Below are 18,809 nucleotides of genomic sequence, written 5' to 3' on the forward strand. Positions count from 1 at the left end.
GGCTCTGCTTGTAAACAGCTTTGTTTCGTTGAGGAAGCTACTTCAGCTGTCTGGGTGTCAAGTTTTCTTATTTGTAAAATGAAAGCTTGAAGGTGCTGATCTCTGAGGTCCCTTCCAGCTAATACACTAGGCTTACCGTACAGTGTACAGCTTTTCTCTTTGGGAGAGGGGCAGGGTAAGTTCAGTCAAATTAAAATAAGTCTGGAAATAAAGTTGGAAGCTCAACCCTGATGTCAGAAGGTTACTTCTGAACCAAATGATACTGCTTGGAAATCTGCTTCACATCAGGCTCTCCATCCCTTACAAATATAGCTGGGCAGGAAGCAAAGTTGCTTCCACTAGGTGGCTTTGGGACATTTGGCAAATCACTTTCCTTTTTATGGTGTTCTTCAAGTTGGATTGAATTATCTTTACGGCCCCATCTTGCTTTAAAAGAAAATTCCGCGATTCAAGTCATATGACTCTGCTGGTGTGTCTGATATAAGCTGTCTAGGCTTTCCCTTTTCTTTTCTTTTTTTTAAAACCTTCACTTCTTACAATCCTGTGTTCGAAGGAGCCTTAGACTGCCTGAAGTGCAGTAACCCAACACCGTTTGTCTTACCTCTGCTATATCAGATAATAGCTGCTGGTTAAGACTGTGAAATAAAAACAGCTGATATTAACCTTGTGACCTTGATCTGTGAATACTTAGTCCTTGTCTCACTTTCTTCAGAGAACTCTGTCAGGTAGAAAAGGCTTTCAAGACAACTCAGGCTTTTGAGAAATATGTCTGTGGGCTCTTCTGCTTGGAAGACTTTTCTCTCATTAGCTGGTAAAGGTCTTACGCCTTAGAGGTACACTGTTGTAGGTGGCACTTGTTCCATCTCCCAAGTGGTAATCAGATATACTTGGTTCTTTAGAAGCAGTGGCGATGTAGCTTAGTCTGGGCTGTTTCTGAAAGGGAGATGTGATGAGATTAATCAGAAGCAGAGGACTCATCTTTCACTTAGGTCTTCTTGAAATAAAAACAAAGTTGCTTTCATAGGGGAAAAACAAATGCTTTTTCTAGCCAAGAGCTTGGTTAGTTAAGAATGGGTCAAAATTTTCCCTCCAAATTCTTCAATAATTGTTTTCAATTTAAATCAACGACGACAACAACAAAGAAAGAATGGGTCAAGTTAGAAATTTTAGGTATCAAGTTAACTTCCACCTGTTCGACACTACTTATATTTGCCACTAAAATTTACATAGTAACTATTAAATTTGTGAGTTACAGAAGGTGAGGGAAATTAATAGCAGTGTAGAACTGAATTTAAGGTGAAGTCTTACCTAAAATAACGAAATCAATCATCTGATTTCCAAAATCTCTTCAAATTTTGTGGATTTGCTGTATATAAGGTATATATACATAATGCCAGACTCATGCATTTCACATAATGAAAATTTATCCTTAAGTGTTTCTGGACTGGATATTCTTTAGGGTTCTTTCCTTTTTTTTGTTGTTTTTTAAGTGTAAAGGGTTTTTTTTTTTAATTATGTGTAACACAAAGTTAAGTCAATAAATTTTTAAGGAATTTCACATGTTCTGATTCTTTCCACTGCCAATTACCTTAGTTCATCCAAACTCATAATCTTCAAGATAAAATAGCCCTTTCAAAAATAAGTTATCATGTGAGTCAGCCCACAATTCTTTTAGTTAGGCTTGTTTGATCTCCAATGAAATATGGACACACTCGGGCTTCCTGGTGGCGCAGTGGTTGAGAGTCTGCCTGCCGATGCAGGAGACACGGGTTCGTGCCCCGGTCCGGAAGATCTCACATGCTGCAGAGCGGCTGGGCCCGTGAGCCATGGCTGCTGGGCCTGCGCGTCCGGAGCCTGTGATCTGCAACGGGAGAGGCCACGGCAGTGAGAGGCCCACGTACCACAAAAAAAAAAAAAAAAAAAGACACACTTCAAAATTCCCCTCCTGTAATCTTTGGGATCCAATTTCCTCAAGCGATTTACTTTAGGACCATGTTTAGTGTCAGGAGATGGATCTTCCTGGTTCTGATTTTGACACCCTCTAAAAATGTATTAGGTTCAAATCATATTCACTCCTAAGCCATCACACCCTAGAACAGTACAGATCATTGGGATATGCCAATACCTAAGATAAAAAGTTTGACTGTTACGTTTTTCATAGTTTACTTGGCAGCTCTGTTTTGTAGTTCTTTCCCACAGATGTAACAGGTAGTTCTATGAGTAAAGGAAACCACAGTTAATCTATGAGGCATTTCCAACGATGTAGGTTTACTAGGGTTCTTTCCTTAAAGAGAATTACTTTCCACAATAGATTTTTGTTAAAAACATGTCATGTTAATGTTCAAATATTCTGTTGTAAAGAGAATAAAATGAACCATGACCCAGTTTCACTATTTATCAATATATGGCCAACCTTGCTTTATTTATATTCAACCCACATCCCTTCTTCCTCACCCAGATTATTTTGAAGCAAATTCCACACTCGTTAAATCTACAACTATTTCAAAGAAAAGGACTCATTTTTGGTTAATCTACGTATCTATTCCTATAAAATGCTCTTAGTTGAAAATATTTTCACATGTAACTTTGTTACCAACTTGAGCATTAATATTTGTATTTTTCCTACTAGGGACTGGTTTGGTTGAAAGACAAAGAAGCAACACATTGTAAACTTTGTGAAAAGGAATTCTCACTCTCTAAGAGAAAGGTAAGGGAGATAGGAAGTGAGTCCAAAAGTTATGTTGCAAATATGGCTAATTTTACTCAATTTTTTTCTCTGATTTTTCCATTTAATAGCACCACTGTAGAAACTGTGGGGAAATTTTCTGTAATGCTTGCTCTGACAACGAACTGCCTTTGCCTTCTTCACCAAAGCCAGTACGGGTTTGTGATTCCTGTCACGCATTACTGATTCAAAGATGCTCATCTAACTTGCCATAATATTCCAGAACTAAATTCTTATGTATGAAAAGTACCTACGATGAATGTTATGTATGAACGTGTATACAGCATATTAAGACAGTCCCTCTTAAGCAGCTTTCAGACAGCATTGGTACCAGTTTTACTGTACCCATATTCAACTCACGGGAATTATAAATTGTATAATTTGACATTTCCTCCCCCACTGTAATTCAGAAAGAATTTGATAGGGCATGCTTTACAGTAACTTTATCCTAATTCCTGATGTAGTAATCATGTTAACTCTTTTCTTAATGCCATTGAGAGGTCAGATAGCATAGCTAACACATTTGCCTTATTTTGTAAAGACCTTAAAAATAGGGCTGAATTCAGATTGTTTGATTCTCCAGATTGTCAAACTGATATTTGATGGTGCCTGTAATTTTCTTAATGCACTTTAAAGCTTCACAGTTCTGAAAAATTGGAAATGCACATTTTAGAAGCATTTATATTTCAACACATTTTTCATTACCTTGGTAAGATTTCACAATATTTATTTGCTCTGCCTTCCTCTGCCCATTTTGCATTAGAAAAGGCCTTCCTTCTCTAAAAAGTCAATGTGACATTTGCTGATAACTTTCAGATAACAGTGCGTTACAGAGGTATTATTTTGCCTGAAAACTTTTTATTTTGAAAGTAAGTTAAAATTCCATATGCATTTCTTAGGGAGGACTCACACCCCCTTTGAAAGTCAAAACATAAACCCTTCCCCAGAAAAAAATGTAGTAGCAGGGATTACAGGCTGATTTGATTCTCCCCTAAGCATTTAATAAGTCTAAAGTGCAATAAAACTTTGCTTTTGATGAGTCTTGAGTAAAAAAATTCTGTATTGTTTCCATTCCAGTAACTTTTAGGAAGCATTACACTGTAGCAGTCTACTACTACAGTATATGTACAGAATAAAATATTTACCATTTACTGAGCACCTCCCAAGCCAGGGCCTAGGGTAAAGATGTAGTTTCAGCCCTGCCATTAAATTCATATTTGAACTACTTCAAGCATGAACGTCAATAAACACTAATCCTTGCCATAGCAAGAATTTAATCCAGTTACCCTTGTATAATTAACCATTTGAACAGCCTCAGCAGTTGGGGTTCTACTTTCAAGCCTAATTTAAATCATGCACTTTAAGTCTGAGAACCTTTTAAACATGTCATAGGTATCCACATTACTCCTAAGAGCACTAATGAATCATGGCTACCTCCCTCCCCGCTAGGATATGGTTGCTTATTCTATAGAATTGTTTCCTCAGAGTACATTCTTCCATTGAAGTTTAAAATTATTTAACTTTCTAAATTGCCAAAGTATGAAACCATTGTTTTACTTTCGGATTTATCTTCTCCCTAATCCAGTTTTCAGTGTTCAGTTAGAACTGACATACTGATTTATAGGTGGTCCTTAATGCTCTGATAGGAATATTTGAGACATGAATTATATTCTTGGAACTATTTTGTACTGATGGGATTGGATTAACATTTTTATGATTGCTGAAAATGAGAATAAGCAAAAATGAAAAGTTTCAAATACTGCTTTTTATAACTGCTTAAATTTAAAATGTGATTTTCTTAAATTCCAAGGCTGGTTTCATTCAACAAATAAACCATGATTTTTAGTCCCCCTTTAAATTCTTTGCCACTCAAAACTCATGTCATCACCATTGATTTGGGCTTTTTGTAGGCAGGCTTTTATGACAGTAATACAAGTTGCTCCATTTTGTTTTGACTTTTATCTAGAAACCATTCTACTAATTTTGGATTTTATGTTACAGAACTGTCAATTTGTACTTTGTGAACTTCACATACCATTCCCTCATCTAGGAGTACTACCACAGTAATGCTATCATGGTGCCAAGGAATTGTGGTTGTAATTCTTCTATCCACAGTTTTAAAATGTGAATTTTATATAACAAATAAAAGATTTGAAAAATTAGCCCACTTTAGAAGGCGTATGTTTTAATAGGGTAATCCTGGGGAAATAAAAGCACGTCATCTTTTTAAAAAAAGTGGTATGAGCCTAGTACTTAAATAGGTAATTAAGGGAGTACAGGCAATAAGATGAATCACTACTCCAGTTGATAGGCTCCACTTACGTTATCAAGCTGCCTTCTCTAACAAGGAGAAATCATTCCTTAGTCACTCTGTCTAATCTTCAATTAGACATAGTACCTTCTACCAATTTGATTTATAATCAGTAACTGACACAAAGCATTCTAGGACAGACGCCATTACTCTTATCTCCCACAATGATATTTATTACATTAATAACATTTCTAGCAAAAACAAGTAACAAGTTCAATAACTGAATTCACATTGACAGGTTTCATTTTGATCCATTAGCCAATTTGGAAAAAAGCCATATTGATCAAAGGGATTAAAAGTAAAAAAGCACCTTTTCCTTGCTACATATAATTTTTTAACACAATGGCTCTAAAACTCCAAACATATCATCAGATGCAAAATCCAATCTCAAGACTCTCAAGACATGGACTTGTGTCTTACATTTTTTTTTTTAAAGTAGTCATCTATACAGTTGTTATTAAAAAACCATATGCTTTAACTACTGGGCTGGAAACTGAAAATACATCTGTGAGAATTAATTATACTCCATGGTAAATATCTTTGTACTTGCACTGAATGCTCATGTCACTGAGAACCTTAACTTAGTCTAAGACATTTTGAGAACTTACAACTATCACTTTTGGGTAACATTTTTTTGGTACGTCAGTCAAGTGCTGAGGGGATTTATTCTAAAATCTAGGGCTAGAATTTAAACTTTAAACACTCCCATCTGCAGGTAACACAATTATGAATATTCATATAGCCAGATACCTCTTAGATCATTAACATTTCAGAGCTATGCCTGATAAATGACTTTTGAAAAAGAATAATATAGAATTAGCTGAATTTATACTCCTGAAGCCACCTAAATTCATCTTTAAGGTTTTATATTTACAGTATTGTCAAGGAGAAATTATTAAAGAGTTACACTAATTATTTTCCAAGCTCTATTCTAGATGTCTGCTTATTAAGACTTGTAGTTTATGCAGAGGTGAACCACTGTCCTCTAAGATTACACTAAACTACTTCTTGTACAGCTAATAGTAAAATACATCAACCCAAATCTTATGAAAGCAGCACATCCTCAGGAATAGCTAGTATATAAAAAGTATCAACATCAGTGGTTTGAATATAAAAATTTATTTTTTTAAGTCAAAGTATGCAACAAATAAAACCTACAGAAAACAGATTTTCCCATCACAATCTGTTGCTTTACCAAATAATAGTTTGAAAACACATTCCTTCAGTCATTATAAAGTTCTTAAAATACAAAAGAAATTAAATCTGTAAGAAAGTCTAGTAGACCAGATGCTGTTGTCAGGACTTTTATATCGGTGGTTATGCTTCAGTACATCCCACGCCATCCACCTCCACTCATGCCACCTTGCCCATAGTAACCGCCACTGCCTCCACCACCACGGCCTTAGGGAAAAAAAGACATTAAGAACCATTTAGAAGATATAACTGCATAAGATATTAAAAATATATACAACATTGTAAATACTCCAATTAAAAAAGAAAACAACAAAAAAAAGGGACTTCACTGGTGGCACAGTAAGACTACACGCTCCCAATAGAGGGGGCCCAGGTTCAATCCCTGGTCAGGGAACTAGATCCCACAAGCATGCTGCAATTAAGGAGCCAGTGAACCACAACTAAGGAGCCCGCCTGCTGCAACTAATAAGGCCCAGCGCAACCAAATAAGTAAATATTTTTTTAAAAAAGAACAATAAATGAACTTTAACTCTGCACCACATAAGGGGACTAACACAAACTGAACCAAAGTAATCAGACACTTACCATAACCACCCAGGCCATCCGGAGTACCATATCCTCCACTGTAATTGTTCCCCATTCCCATTCTTCCCACAGATCCATAGCCTCCCTGATTATCTTTAAAAAAAGAAAAAAAGTTTGAGACTGATTGCTAAGTGTCTAAGTCAGCTTATTTTAAAAACTTTACATACCCATTCCATCTCTGCCATAGGCTCCCATTCCAGAACCTCCCATTCCAGAGCCGCCTCCAGGAGTTGAATTCAAGAAGAGTTCAATGTATCGATGTTCTTTAGGGGAAAAAAAGTAATATGGAAGAAAGGAATGATGGATCAAATTTATCAGCAGAAGTGTGAAAAGGTTGAATGGCTGATATTAACTTGAAAAAGTATGCTTGCAAATTCCTAGTGGAGTGACAAAGTGAAGGCCAGATAGGACTAAAATCTAAGTTTTGTTCAAACTGTTCAAGCTTGAACAAGTAACAAGTGTTTGACACCTCAGTTTCCTTATCTATAAAAGGGCTGACATTATTTTAGAACCTGCTGGTATACGTCTTAAAAATATATTCCAGGCCCATTCATAATACTGAATTAGAATATTGAGGGTAGCTTGAGGGTAGGGTCTGGAACAACTTATTAAGTATCAAGTGACTGATGTGTGGCCAGATTTGGGAATCACTAGTGGAGTTTAAAATTCAATGGCTTAAAAACAGATTTGATGACATGCAGGAATAACTTACCCAAGTTATCAACGAATACGTTAAGAAACAATTTGCAAATGGCACAGAAACTCGGGCAAGTACAAAAAACATACTTATTTTTTTCTCTTTAGTAACTTAAACTCTAATAATCTGTCAAGTGTTAAGAGTCTGAGTAAACTTCAATAAAAAGCCCCCTAGAAAGCCACTGAAGTCTGAACTTATTAGAGGCCACATGGTTTCAGGCCCCAGACTGCTAAGAGTTACCTACAGATCCCAGAACCTCTTACATTTGAGGAATTACAAATAAGAAAGTTATACCACTTACGCATGTTATTCTTATCTTTAGACATGGCAGCTACTGCATCTTCATGTGTCACAAACTCTACATCTGCTTCTCCTGTTGCTCTGCCATCAGCTCCAATATCAATATGCACTCGGATTGGATTTAGTGGTGAGAAGAACTAAAGAAAACACTTATTTTACTTTTCTATTTAGATTACTGAAAGCCAATTACCACACACTTTGGTTTTAAGTATATTAAAACAAATGAAAAGAAGAGATCTCTTTTAAAATAAGCCAGGGGATATTAAATTTAAAAAACATTTCTAAGTCAGAGAACAGTTTACCTTAAACAAATGAAAAAGCCATATTTTCCTTACTATACTGAGAGGGAGAAGAGTAAGCTCCCCTAGCCCACTCCCAAGAAAGGTATTTCAAAATTGTTTGAAAAAAGTCACCTGAGACTGACATATGCAGAGAAATTGGGTGTTAAATGACTCAGAACAATGGAGTTTGATAAACCTACCCACTGTATATGCAGAGCTCCCAAAATACATCATTTAGTTCTAATCACAAGTTAACCAGATTTAAGTGACCCCAAAAGGCACCTGGAACTTAGTCCAATTGGTTCTCAGTAAGATCAACAGCAAAATTTTTCTTTAAGTGCTAGCTGATAAATAAATACCCTCAGCTTTGTAGGCCACTGGGTCTCTATCACAACTACTCAGTGACTGACTTGGCCCCATGGGCCGAAATTTGCTGATTCTCTAACCAATTTGAAACAAACCAGTTTCAAATCAGTAATAGCAGCATCTACTACCATTATTTTCAGTTCAATTTCTGATTATCACATAAGCCTAGAAAGCTAAACCACACCACTAAAACTTACTGACTTATCACATATTTACAACACTTTCAAAACCTGACACAAGGAAAATCTTCCAGTCATCACCACTCTGCTCGTCAGTCTTTCACGAAATTATTAACTGGACTTTATATAAATGTAGCTTTTAACTTGCTTGAATCTTATGTAGGCTGGCACACAACGGACACACATTCATCAACTAGTGAAGGTAAGGACATATGTATTTTCCTATTAAAGGGATTTTTGACATTAAAACTAAAAAGACAAAGATGAGTACATTAAAGAGTTTTAAAATTTAGAGACTATGATTATGCATAAAGTCACTAATAAATTACTAAAATTACTCACATTAGCAATGTCATTTTCAGTTGCACGGAAAGGTAATCCCCTCATATGTACAAAATGACCACCATGAAAACCTGAGCTTGCATCACCAGCTCCACCATAGCCATGTCCTCCCATACCTAGAGAATAAGATTTCCAAAGATTATTTCTTCCCTATACACACCTTTTCCTATCTACACCCCTTTTTTGACAATCCCAAGAAATCTTAATACTTATAGTTGTTCTAAATATCAAATGGAGAATTTTCCTGTAAGTATACATCTGTATTAAAGCCCTATGCAGGAATGCACTGAAATATGCCTGAGTTGACTTTTGTATACAAGTCACCTATATTACCACTAAGTGCATGTAAAGCAAATACTGAAATTCACCTAAAAATGACTATGTCTTTAATATATATTTTACCTCTTCCATCTCTCATTCTGTCATCGAAGCCATCATTTCCATAGCCATAATTATTATAGCCACCATAGTCATCAAAACCTCCATAACCTATGTAATTTAAGGAGAAATACACGAATAAGCTTTGAAGAGACAAATTCTATAATCCAGTTTACAAAAGCATGTTTTGTGGCAAGCAGTCTGGCAACTCTGCCCTCCCACAAAGTTTGCAACTTCCAACTTAGTGCATATGAAAAAATCAGTTAACACTTAGTGGAAATTAAAAATATGAAAAGGATCCATTTAGACATCAAAATTAATTTTCACCCTGATGCCAAACAGAAAATGTCAAAACGTAACAATCTTTAAAAAATTTTTGTGTTAAGTAAACCAGGTGCCAATATGTGCATCAATCAAGTCCCATAGCTGGCCATGGGAATCCATCTTTTCATGAACAGGTTTTAAAACCTAGTAGGTACTGAATTACTGCCATTTCTGTATTTCTTGACAAAGTGTCAGGAACATTAAGAAAATGACAACAGAACCTTTGTTCATTAGATACACATACCACCATCATATCCATCACCTCCTCGTCGCATTCTGTCATACATACTTCCACGCCCAGCTCCATAATAACCCCCTCTTCCTCCTATTGGTCTATCATATGGTCCCGGTCGCTGGCCCAGCAATCTTCTTGGTGGATCATAAAATCCTTTGATTTCACTCCTGCTACTTCTGAAGATCTCAATATACCTATTTGAAAATGGTTTAAGGTACAGGTTTCAGCATAAACGTACTAGAGTAAATAAAATATTGGGCAAAATGCAGTAAGTTTTTCTACATCTAGATATAACCCAATTTAAATTGCCTAAATACACCAAAAGTTAACATTTTTTACACCTACAAACTTAAATAATTAATATTTAAGTTTTACATACAAATCATTTGAAAACAATTCACAAAATATAATTTTAAGCTTGTTTCCTTTAGTATGTAATAGGTGTTTAGAGAAAACAGTTGATTATACAAAAGCATTTATCAACATCCTACAAAAAATGGAAACAATCTAATTTTAATTTAAGCAAACTATTATAGCATTAATTCCCCACCCAAATCTGTAGTTTCCAAGTTAAATTTAGATAATTATCAATTCTTTTAAACTACCCCAGAAAAATGTTACTGTTACCCCCCCATTTAAGCAATAGTGACCCACAACCCCCAAAAATAAAAATTTAACACCATCCCAAACTCTCCATCCCCACCTGTGCCCTATTCTTTCCTTGTGTTTCCCCAGAGCATTTTCTGCTATCTCCTTTGAAGCAAACTGCACGAAGGCCTCCCCTGTGCTTCTCCCCTGGTAGTCCATCGTCAATGTTATCCCATTTGGCACGATTTCCAACCCTTTAACCCAAGGACAAATAACCCCATCAAGGGGAACAGTGTTAAAGGCTGAAACATTCCCATCTGAATCAAATATTTAAAACAAGTCTAAACAAAACAAAACAAAAAAGCTTAGTTTTCCCATCACCCCATAATATAAAAGGAAGATTTTTTTCAAATATTATTGGATTACATAAAAATTTCTCTGCGACCAATGTCTTTTAAAATTACACACACACTCTAAAAGCCCACCTAATATTACATGGAAAAAAAAAATCAAACTTAACTATGCTCCATATGCTAATTCATGATTCATTTCATCACACATAATTACTCTCAATTAAGTTTATTGCGTATTAGTTAGGTTTTATATATTTTTACACATTCTGTATTGAATATTAACTGGAGCACATTTCGTAACTTAATACATTAACCCAGATATACTCAAATCAAAAAGTCCCCCAAACAAATGGGTTTTACAAATTAAAAACTGAGTAATAGAAATATAAAATTAAAATACTACTAAACTTTGACTAATACTAGAGGTACCTTGAAAGAACTGAACTATTTCCTCTTTGCTGCAACCAAATGGCAGTCCACGAAGTCGTACTGTCCCATCACTAGCGTCATTTGGACCATTATGTTTCATAACCCAATCCATCTCAATACCGTTTGATTTAAATGCTATAAAAAATAAACAAGCACATAAAGCAGTCAATCAAAATACACTCTTGCCAGAGGTACTGAAGAAACACCTCTCAGTGGGTGCACAACAGGAAATGTTAACTATGGTTCAGTGACTTCAGTGACAGCATCACGATACAACGGTACAATACCTTCTATTTGGGGGTAGACAAAAAGACTGCGAAAAGGCAGTGAAACCTGAACCCCCCCCCACCAAAGTACTGAATTTCTAAGTATCAAATATTATATATTAACCAATTTTAAGAAAACTTACATAATTCCACCATCAGTCTTCAAACTCTATTTCTTCACCCTGTCATCTTAATGTCAACTCTAGCCTCTTCCTCACATCTCAAATTTTCCAGGTTTTATTATTCACTTGAATAGTTATGCAAATTCTTTAAAACTTAATTACCCAAAAGTTGTACATAGTACCATCATTCATTCACAGTAAGAGCCTAAGTCACAAGTACCATGAGTATTCTCCTTTGATGTTGGAAAAATGGTATTAAAAGTCTCAACTTAATAGATGCACTATAATTCTGAACACACCAAATTGTTTTCGAAGGGGGAAAAATTCCTATCTGTGTTTAAACCTGATTTAAACACTCCCCAAAAGCAAGTTTTACAATTAGTTAATTAGGCTGACTTTTAAAACTGAGATAAAAGGGCACTCAAAAGTGAATGGCTTTCAGTTTTTTGAAGCCACCTGTTTAGAAATTATTGAAGACAGTAATATTAAAAACCAGTTCACTCACTACTTTAGACAGAACTTTTTAAAAAGTAATGCAATCACATTCAAAAAGTATTAAAAACGGTACCAGACACCCTCCTTCCCCCCCCAAAAAAAGAACCCATCCACCAAATTCCCTTCCCAAGAGACAATCATCCTTTCTTTTAAAATTTCCCAACATTTTAAAGAGGTTAATGCAGAAGTCCTTCAGCTGCAGAAACTTACCACATCTTATAAATTTCACTATGCAGCTGTAGGAATCCTACTCACCTGAATATTTCAAACCTTTCCCTCACCACCTCCTCCCCTGTAAACAAAACAATTTGTTCACTTGACTCCTTTAAGCTTGAGGATTATATTTCATATAAACAGTATTCACTAATATTTAATTTCACACAATCTAGTTATCAGTGCAACTGTTAGGGGTAGCATCTCAAAAGAGTAAAATTTTTTCCCTAGAATCCACACATTTAAAACAAGCTAATGTAGAAATTATCCAAATGTGGTTATTAAGCAAATACCTCTGGCATATGAATAACATGAATCACATTTGGTACTTGTTTCGCTGTTTTTTTGAACGCTAAGTGCCACTCTAGACACAGATGTTCAAAATAGGAATGCAAATTTTTATCTGACATTACAACTAATTATTATGCACAAAAATAACTGGGAAGAACTTTTAAGAGAAAGGAAACCCTGGGTTTGAATCCCTAGTCTGCCACTCACTGGCTACTTAACTTAAGCAAACTACTTAACCTCTGCATTTAACTGTAAAGTGCAGCAGTGGTACTTACACCTCACTGGACTGTTAAGGAATTCGGGCTTTGTCTGCAACATGGTAATCATTCAATGGTGGCCATTGTTATTGGATTTTAAGGGGCCCTGTAAAACTAATGAAATAACCCACAAACAAAATAACTGAACCTTAAAGGATAGGAAACCATCCTGAATCTTGAAAGGAAATAAGGACTGTTACAAGTCTTTTTCAAAGTCAACAAAGGCTTAAGTTTTCAAGTGTCCTTAGGAACTGTCTAAAGCAGAGAGAAAGAGGAAAAAAAGGGGTCTCTGGAAATGTTTACTAGGATATGTGATTAGCTAGACAATTAAAAAACTAGCTCGAGTCACCCTGAAAGTAGGCTTTGAGGAAAAAATTGAGACATTTTGGAGATCTTTATCATTTTCTTAACAAAAACTGTCAGCAACCTAAAAACTGTTTTCTACAAAAGGGAATTTAAGAACAGAATAGGAAAAAATAGGGAGGCTCTAACCTCAAATATTAACTTCCTCATGAAAAACTTAAGAACTTTGCAAAGCCAATCTAATCTGTTGTGAAAAGACCGTAGATATGGTGGTTTTATTTCATTTAGAACATTCCTTTTTTTCAATGTAAAGGTACTGTTTCAGGAACAAATACCAAAAACAAAAACAAAAACTGACGTATCTTTACTATAAATCTTATTAGCACTTTCCAAGAAATACTAGGCAAACTAGTTCTGATTTTTGGATCAGCCTATATCAATGAGACCTATATAAAAACAACAAACATAGCCTATAAAAAAATACCAAGCTGTTAATACAATTCTAAATCAGGATAAATTAAGCAGATTCGGAAGACAAACTATTTTATAGGGTGACTCTCCATCCCATGTTTATGAAGAGTACACAATAAAGAAAGCCATACTCTACTATCTCTTCAAAACTCAAAATTTGAACCTAGAATTCTATTTACAAAACAAAACCAAGACGAACTCTAAACACATAAAAAAAGACAATCTGCTCTAATACCTTAATAAAGCTCTCTCGGCAACTACCTAAATGGCATTTCCTAATTATTCAGGATAATCCACCTCAACCTTTCTTCGCAACAGTGTCATGGCTAATCACAATGCTTTTTAAAGAATTCCTAGTGTTAGCACCAATTAAAATACCAGCAGTTGAAATACTAAAATAACTTCAGTCAGTTCTATATGAGATTTTAAATATAATTTCCTAAACATTATGCTAAGTGAAAAAAGCCAGTCACAAAAGACCACATGTTGTGTGATTTTAAATGGGTGAAGTCTATGGTATGTGAACTGTATCCCAAAGCTGTTAAGAAAAAGCATCTAATAGAGACCAAGAGATAAAATTCCTTTATAACATAGAGGCATATACTATTTTCCTAAGTATAACACACACAGTAAGAGTTTGATGCATTAATAACTTTCTAAATGGTAGTCCACTGCTGCTAAAAAAATGAGAAGGAACTTCAATATTTGGTCAATAAGTGGTGATGAAATGCTTAACATGGTAATTTTACATCATTTCCCTTTCACTATGCTTGCTCCTTAATTGAACTTTTAATTTTTTTTGGCCACACCATGAGGCATGTAGGATCTTAGTTCCCCGACCAGGGATGGAACCCGTGCCCCCTGCATTAGGAGCGCGGCGTCTTAACCACTGGACCGCCAGGGAAGTCCCATCATTACTTTTAAATAAAAACAAAATTAGAGACACCTCTAGTACCTAAAGGTGGTGAGGTCTCTAAAATGATCAAGTTCTTCTCTAGAACAATGTTACCAGCCACTGCAGTTCAGCCAAGAACACCAGAACAGTTATTAAAAATATAAAGGCAATTAGATGGATTTCCAGATTATGATGCAGATGAAAAAGAGGGCAGAAAAAAAGGTTTCTAGAGTAATCCAAGCAGGGAAACTGTTACATCACATACTAGGAAACTAGTATAGAAAACTCTGGGCTTTCTTTTCAAAGTCCACAAGAATCATAAAACATCTTCAACAGGAAGAGTTTTTTGTTTTTAAAGCTGGAAAAATAGCCTGCCTGTCCCTTTTGTATGGTCTTCAGTGAAAATTACAGAACCAGTTCTCCGACTGTTCTAAGGACCGAAAATCATCACAGCATCACATGACTGAACTTGCAGTTTGCCTTTCTGTTGAGCAGGCTTATTTTCTTGGTCAAAACGTTACTACAGCCCTACACCAAATAGAAAACATGCTTAGCTACCAAAAGAAAATAAACCCTAACTGTATTTTGAAGTATCTTACTTCTACAGCCTTAATCCCCAAACAATCTCTGCAGAAAATCCAACCCTTGGAGATTTAATCATTCAATTCCTATACACAGTTTTGCCATCACTGGTTGTGTTTTAACAACCGTTTCCCCAAAATAAAACTCCTACTTAAATTCTAACCCAATCAATATTTACCAAACTACACAAAACCACTGCTAAACCATCCCACCCCCGCCCACAGGTTTCAAAAGCCTAGTTCCACAGTTCACTGGATCCAGACGACCTATTTGAAATAAGTCCATTTCACATTCCTATCTGGTAAGTCACCCGCTTTTCTGCTTACAAAACAATTACCCACAAAGTCTTTCGATACGTTTAAGAGAAGCGTGGAAAAAAAAAACCCTTTGGAAAATGAGTACGTACTCTTTTCGAAGTTCCAAATCTGGACTATAAGGGCCGGCTAAGCGTCCTTTATTCCGCCCCGGAGACTTTTCGTTTATCTAGCTGCCCTAGAGACCAAAGAGCTAGGGAGAGTACGCCCCTTCCCCCCCTCCCCGCCCGGCAGCCAAGCCTGGCTTAAAAACCTTCGCCACCGGGCGGCGGAATTACAAAGGAGGCCGTCTGGCTCCTTTGTCCTGGATTTGGGAGTTGAGCGCCTTCGTCGCCATTGGCTTTCCTCCCCCAGCTCCAGCCTCTCTCATCTTGGGAATCTGCGTCAGAAGTCACTCGCAGTCCCGCCGGCCCAGGTAGCCCAGCCGAGACTGCGGAGGAAGGGAGGCCGCGGTGGGAGGCCAGGCCCATCTGGCGCCATTTCCATCGGGAGCGCGCCCGACGGCCCAGATCCTCCCGCCACCCAAGTGCCCAGCCTTTCCCTGCTCGCTTCCTTCCCCACCCTCATCCCTTCCACGGACCTTTAACCACCCCACGGACTTATAAATCAGTTTTCGGAAGCTGATGGGCAAAAAACAGAAAGAGATGAGAAGGGCGGGAAGCTGAGCTGGCCGCGCCGCCGTACCCAAAATGGCGGAGGCCAAACCAGCAGGGAAAGGAGAAGTGCTGGATGACCCCCACTTCGGGGCTCGGTTTCGTTCACTGAATTCCACCTGAGTAAATCCTCCCCCCGGCAGGCCGCCCTCCTTGAAGTGGGAGATCGCCTGGGAGGCGCAGCCTGGCCGCCTCCGAGCGGCGACCTCCACACTTCCCCCCCGCAGCCCCACCCCCTCCCAGTCGCTCTTTCGTCCTTCTCCCGACTCCGCTCTCGAAACCACCAGCCCAACCTACCCCCTTTTACTTCAGATACCCTGTCGGGCGACAGTAGCACCGACTCCGGTGCTCAGGGGGTCCGGTCGTGAGCAGGGAGAAGTCGCCCGCCTCGTGCAGCGCTCCCACAACGGTTCTTCCAACCGTCTCCGGCGGCGGCAACCGCTAAGGGAGCTGCGCAGCAGAGCGACTGGCTTGGGGGGATGGGAGAGAGCGAGCGAGGAGGAGGGGGTGGAGCGAGAGCGAGGAAGACCGGCAGGCCCCACTCACGCGAGACAAGAGAGTCAGCCCAGCCTTGGAGCGGACGGCAGGAAGTGCGCTTGCGCGTTGGTGAGAAGCCCGGTTGTTGTGGGGAGAGGTGGAGAGGAGCCCGGAGGTAGTCCAGTTAAAGAAAGAGGTTGCGAACTCCACCTTTTTGCTTCCCATAAAACTATCAGATCCTCAGAGGTCACCTTTCTGCTCTCTCGGGGAGGATGTGAAGAGGCAATAGTGGTCCTGTGTTGCAGGAACCGTGGCGTCGGGGTGTGGAAAAGTTCTCTGCTGCTCTGCCGCACCAAGAACAAGTTCGGTAAAGGCCCCGCCCCTACCTCAGCGTCACCTGCGTGGAAAGGGAGCCACGTGGTTCGGCTGCCAAACGCGGGGAGGGCATTTCTTGTCCACCATGTTTGCATTATGCGGTAAAAATAGTAGGGCTTCTCAGCTGGGAAGATACAAGAGTGTCCGCCAGGCCCTGATTTAGGTTCTTGGGCTGGGGCTCCTTCCCCCGGCTTTGACACTGCCGGCCCAGCCGCCCCATCGTTGGGGGCGAGGGGGAGGATGTTCATGATTGAAGTTTCCCTGCAGATCACTCCTCGCTTCCTCTTCTCGCTTTCGCATTCTCTCTCACCTGTAATGTCTCCCATTTTGTAATCTCAGTGACCCATCAGCCGCTTGAGGCACCCGATTTCGGGTTTTCTGAATAGTGCTTTGCATTCTTGAAAATTGCACGAACAAGTGACGCCTAAAAAATAATTTTTGGTTGTGCAGATTCGCATACCACCGAGGTTCCTAGTGACAGCTTTTAGGGAAAAACAAAAAACCCAAAAAACAAGCAAGCCTAATTTCTGTAAGAGTGGAGGGCAGTCCTGGTACCGAGATCAATGCAAGTTAAAGTGCAAGCGAAGGAACGTATGTCAAATGCGAGGGAGAGAAGGAAATGAGTTCGAGTACAGGAATGTTCCCGAAGGTTGCAAATGTGGACGAACCTAAGTTGTACACCTTCAGTATCCAAAGACTTTGTACTTTGTACTACAGTCACTAGGAAGCCCGTCGAGAGTGGGATGAGGGGGCGCAAGGGGTATTAGCAGTGGAGAAGCTTGAATAATTTTTCCTTCATGAGGTTTGCAGTGTGTAGGGTGGAGACAGGAGGCCAGTTACCGTCATATAATGGAAACTTCCATTTCGTGGCTTTAATTCATTCTCAAACCTGCGTAAGACAAGTGTGCGACAGTAAGAATTGTCTGGGTCATAATGCCCTACTGTCTTTCTTGAGACCACTCCCTCAAAATAACCCTTAGAGAAAGGGAGAAGGGGCAATGTCATCATTTACAAGAGATAGAAAAACGAAACTGGATAATGTAATAAGGATAGCTCACAATTATTGAGAGCTTGCTTGAGCTAGATGCTGTGCTCAATTCACTGACTCTTTATAACCCTGAAAAATAATTATTTTTATCCCCATTTTACAGATGGTATGCCTGAGTTCTAGAGAAATGTAAAAAGTTGCCCAAGGTCATACACCTAGTGGCAGAAGCTAGGAATTAAACCCAAGTGGTTTTTACTCCAGGGGCTTAGGGTCTTAAAGCACTATGTACCTACCTGGAGATGTAAATAACCTTTGAGGGAACAAACATCATTTTAGGCAAATTGAAGTTACTTCTTTTTTTTAAGAAGTGGACCTTTTTTTTTTTTTCCCCCCGTTACGTGGCCACTCTTGTGGCCTCTCCCGTTGCGGAGCACAGGCTCCGGACGCACAGGCTCAGCGGCCATGGCTCACGGGCCTAGCTGCTCCGCGTCATGTGGGATCTTCCTGGGCCGGGGCACGAACCCGTGTTCCCTGCATCGGCAGGCGGACTCTCAACCACTGCGCCACCAGGGAAGCCCGATGTGGACCATTTTTAAAGTATTGAATTTGTTACAATATTGCTTCTGTTTTATGTTTTGGTTTTTTGGCCCCAGGTCATGTGGGATCTTAGCTCCCTGACCAGGGATCGAACCCGCACCCCCTGTATTGGAAGGCGAAGTCTTAACCACTGGACTGCCAGGGAAGTCCCCAAATTGAAGTTATTTCTAACTAACACTGCAGTTAGCATCTCTGGAGACCTGCAGTTAACGGTTTATTGGCT

The 18,809-nt window shown here is 38.7% G+C and overlaps 3 protein-coding genes across 22 annotated transcripts in view; 2 read left to right on the forward strand and 1 right to left on the reverse strand.

Moving 5' to 3' along the window:
• RUFY2 (RUN and FYVE domain containing 2) overlaps positions 1-4,887 on the forward strand; it is a 46,934-nt gene extending 42,047 nt beyond the window's left edge. For 8 of the 10 annotated variants that reach the window (XM_030862394.2, XM_060285883.1, XM_060285884.2 and 5 more), the window contains 2 exons: positions 2,630-2,707; positions 2,797-4,887. In XM_030862394.2, the coding sequence (XP_030718254.1) occupies positions 2,630-2,707; positions 2,797-2,940 (222 nt within the window). In that variant the 3' untranslated portion in view covers positions 2,941-4,887. Of the gene's footprint in view, positions 1-2,629 lie in introns of all 10 variants that reach the window. The other 2 variants (XR_009559235.1, XM_060285881.1) reach the window with 2 other exon arrangements.
• A 299-nt stretch (positions 4,888-5,186) lies between these two features.
• On the reverse strand, positions 5,187-16,950 carry HNRNPH3 (heterogeneous nuclear ribonucleoprotein H3). 5 transcript variants are annotated; one of them, XM_060285889.1, is made up of 10 exons: positions 16,696-16,950; positions 11,288-11,422; positions 10,621-10,759; positions 9,927-10,111; positions 9,383-9,469; positions 8,981-9,096; positions 7,814-7,949; positions 6,983-7,078; positions 6,816-6,908; positions 5,187-6,437 (listed from the first exon to the last, which is right to left on the reverse strand). In XM_060285889.1, the coding sequence occupies exons 2-10, from the start codon at positions 11,397-11,399 to the stop codon at positions 6,361-6,363; spliced, it is 1,041 nt and encodes a 346-aa protein (XP_060141872.1). In that variant the 5' UTR covers positions 11,400-11,422; positions 16,696-16,950; the 3' UTR covers positions 5,187-6,360. The 5 variants fall into 5 exon arrangements, with proteins under 5 accessions (XP_060141872.1, XP_030718263.1, XP_030718259.1 ...); XM_030862403.2 differs by lacking the exon at positions 16,696-16,950 and adding an exon at positions 16,466-16,652; XM_030862399.2 differs by lacking the exon at positions 16,696-16,950 and adding an exon at positions 16,447-16,609 and having other exon boundaries at positions 9,972-10,111.
• PBLD (phenazine biosynthesis like protein domain containing) overlaps positions 15,758-18,809 on the forward strand; it is a 35,542-nt gene continuing 32,490 nt past the window's right edge. Inside the window, exon 1 of one of the 7 annotated variants that reach the window (XM_060285893.1) lies at positions 15,758-15,911. The gene's annotated coding sequence lies outside the window, so the exon portion shown is untranslated. Of the gene's footprint in view, positions 15,912-16,463; positions 16,994-18,809 lie in introns of those variants that run through there. The other 6 variants (XM_060285899.2, XM_030862407.3, XM_060285898.1 and 3 more) reach the window with 6 other exon arrangements.

This window comes from Globicephala melas, chromosome 16 (genome assembly GCF_963455315.2).
Source record: "Globicephala melas chromosome 16, mGloMel1.2, whole genome shotgun sequence".
Lineage (NCBI taxonomy): Eukaryota > Metazoa > Chordata > Mammalia > Artiodactyla > Delphinidae > Globicephala > Globicephala melas.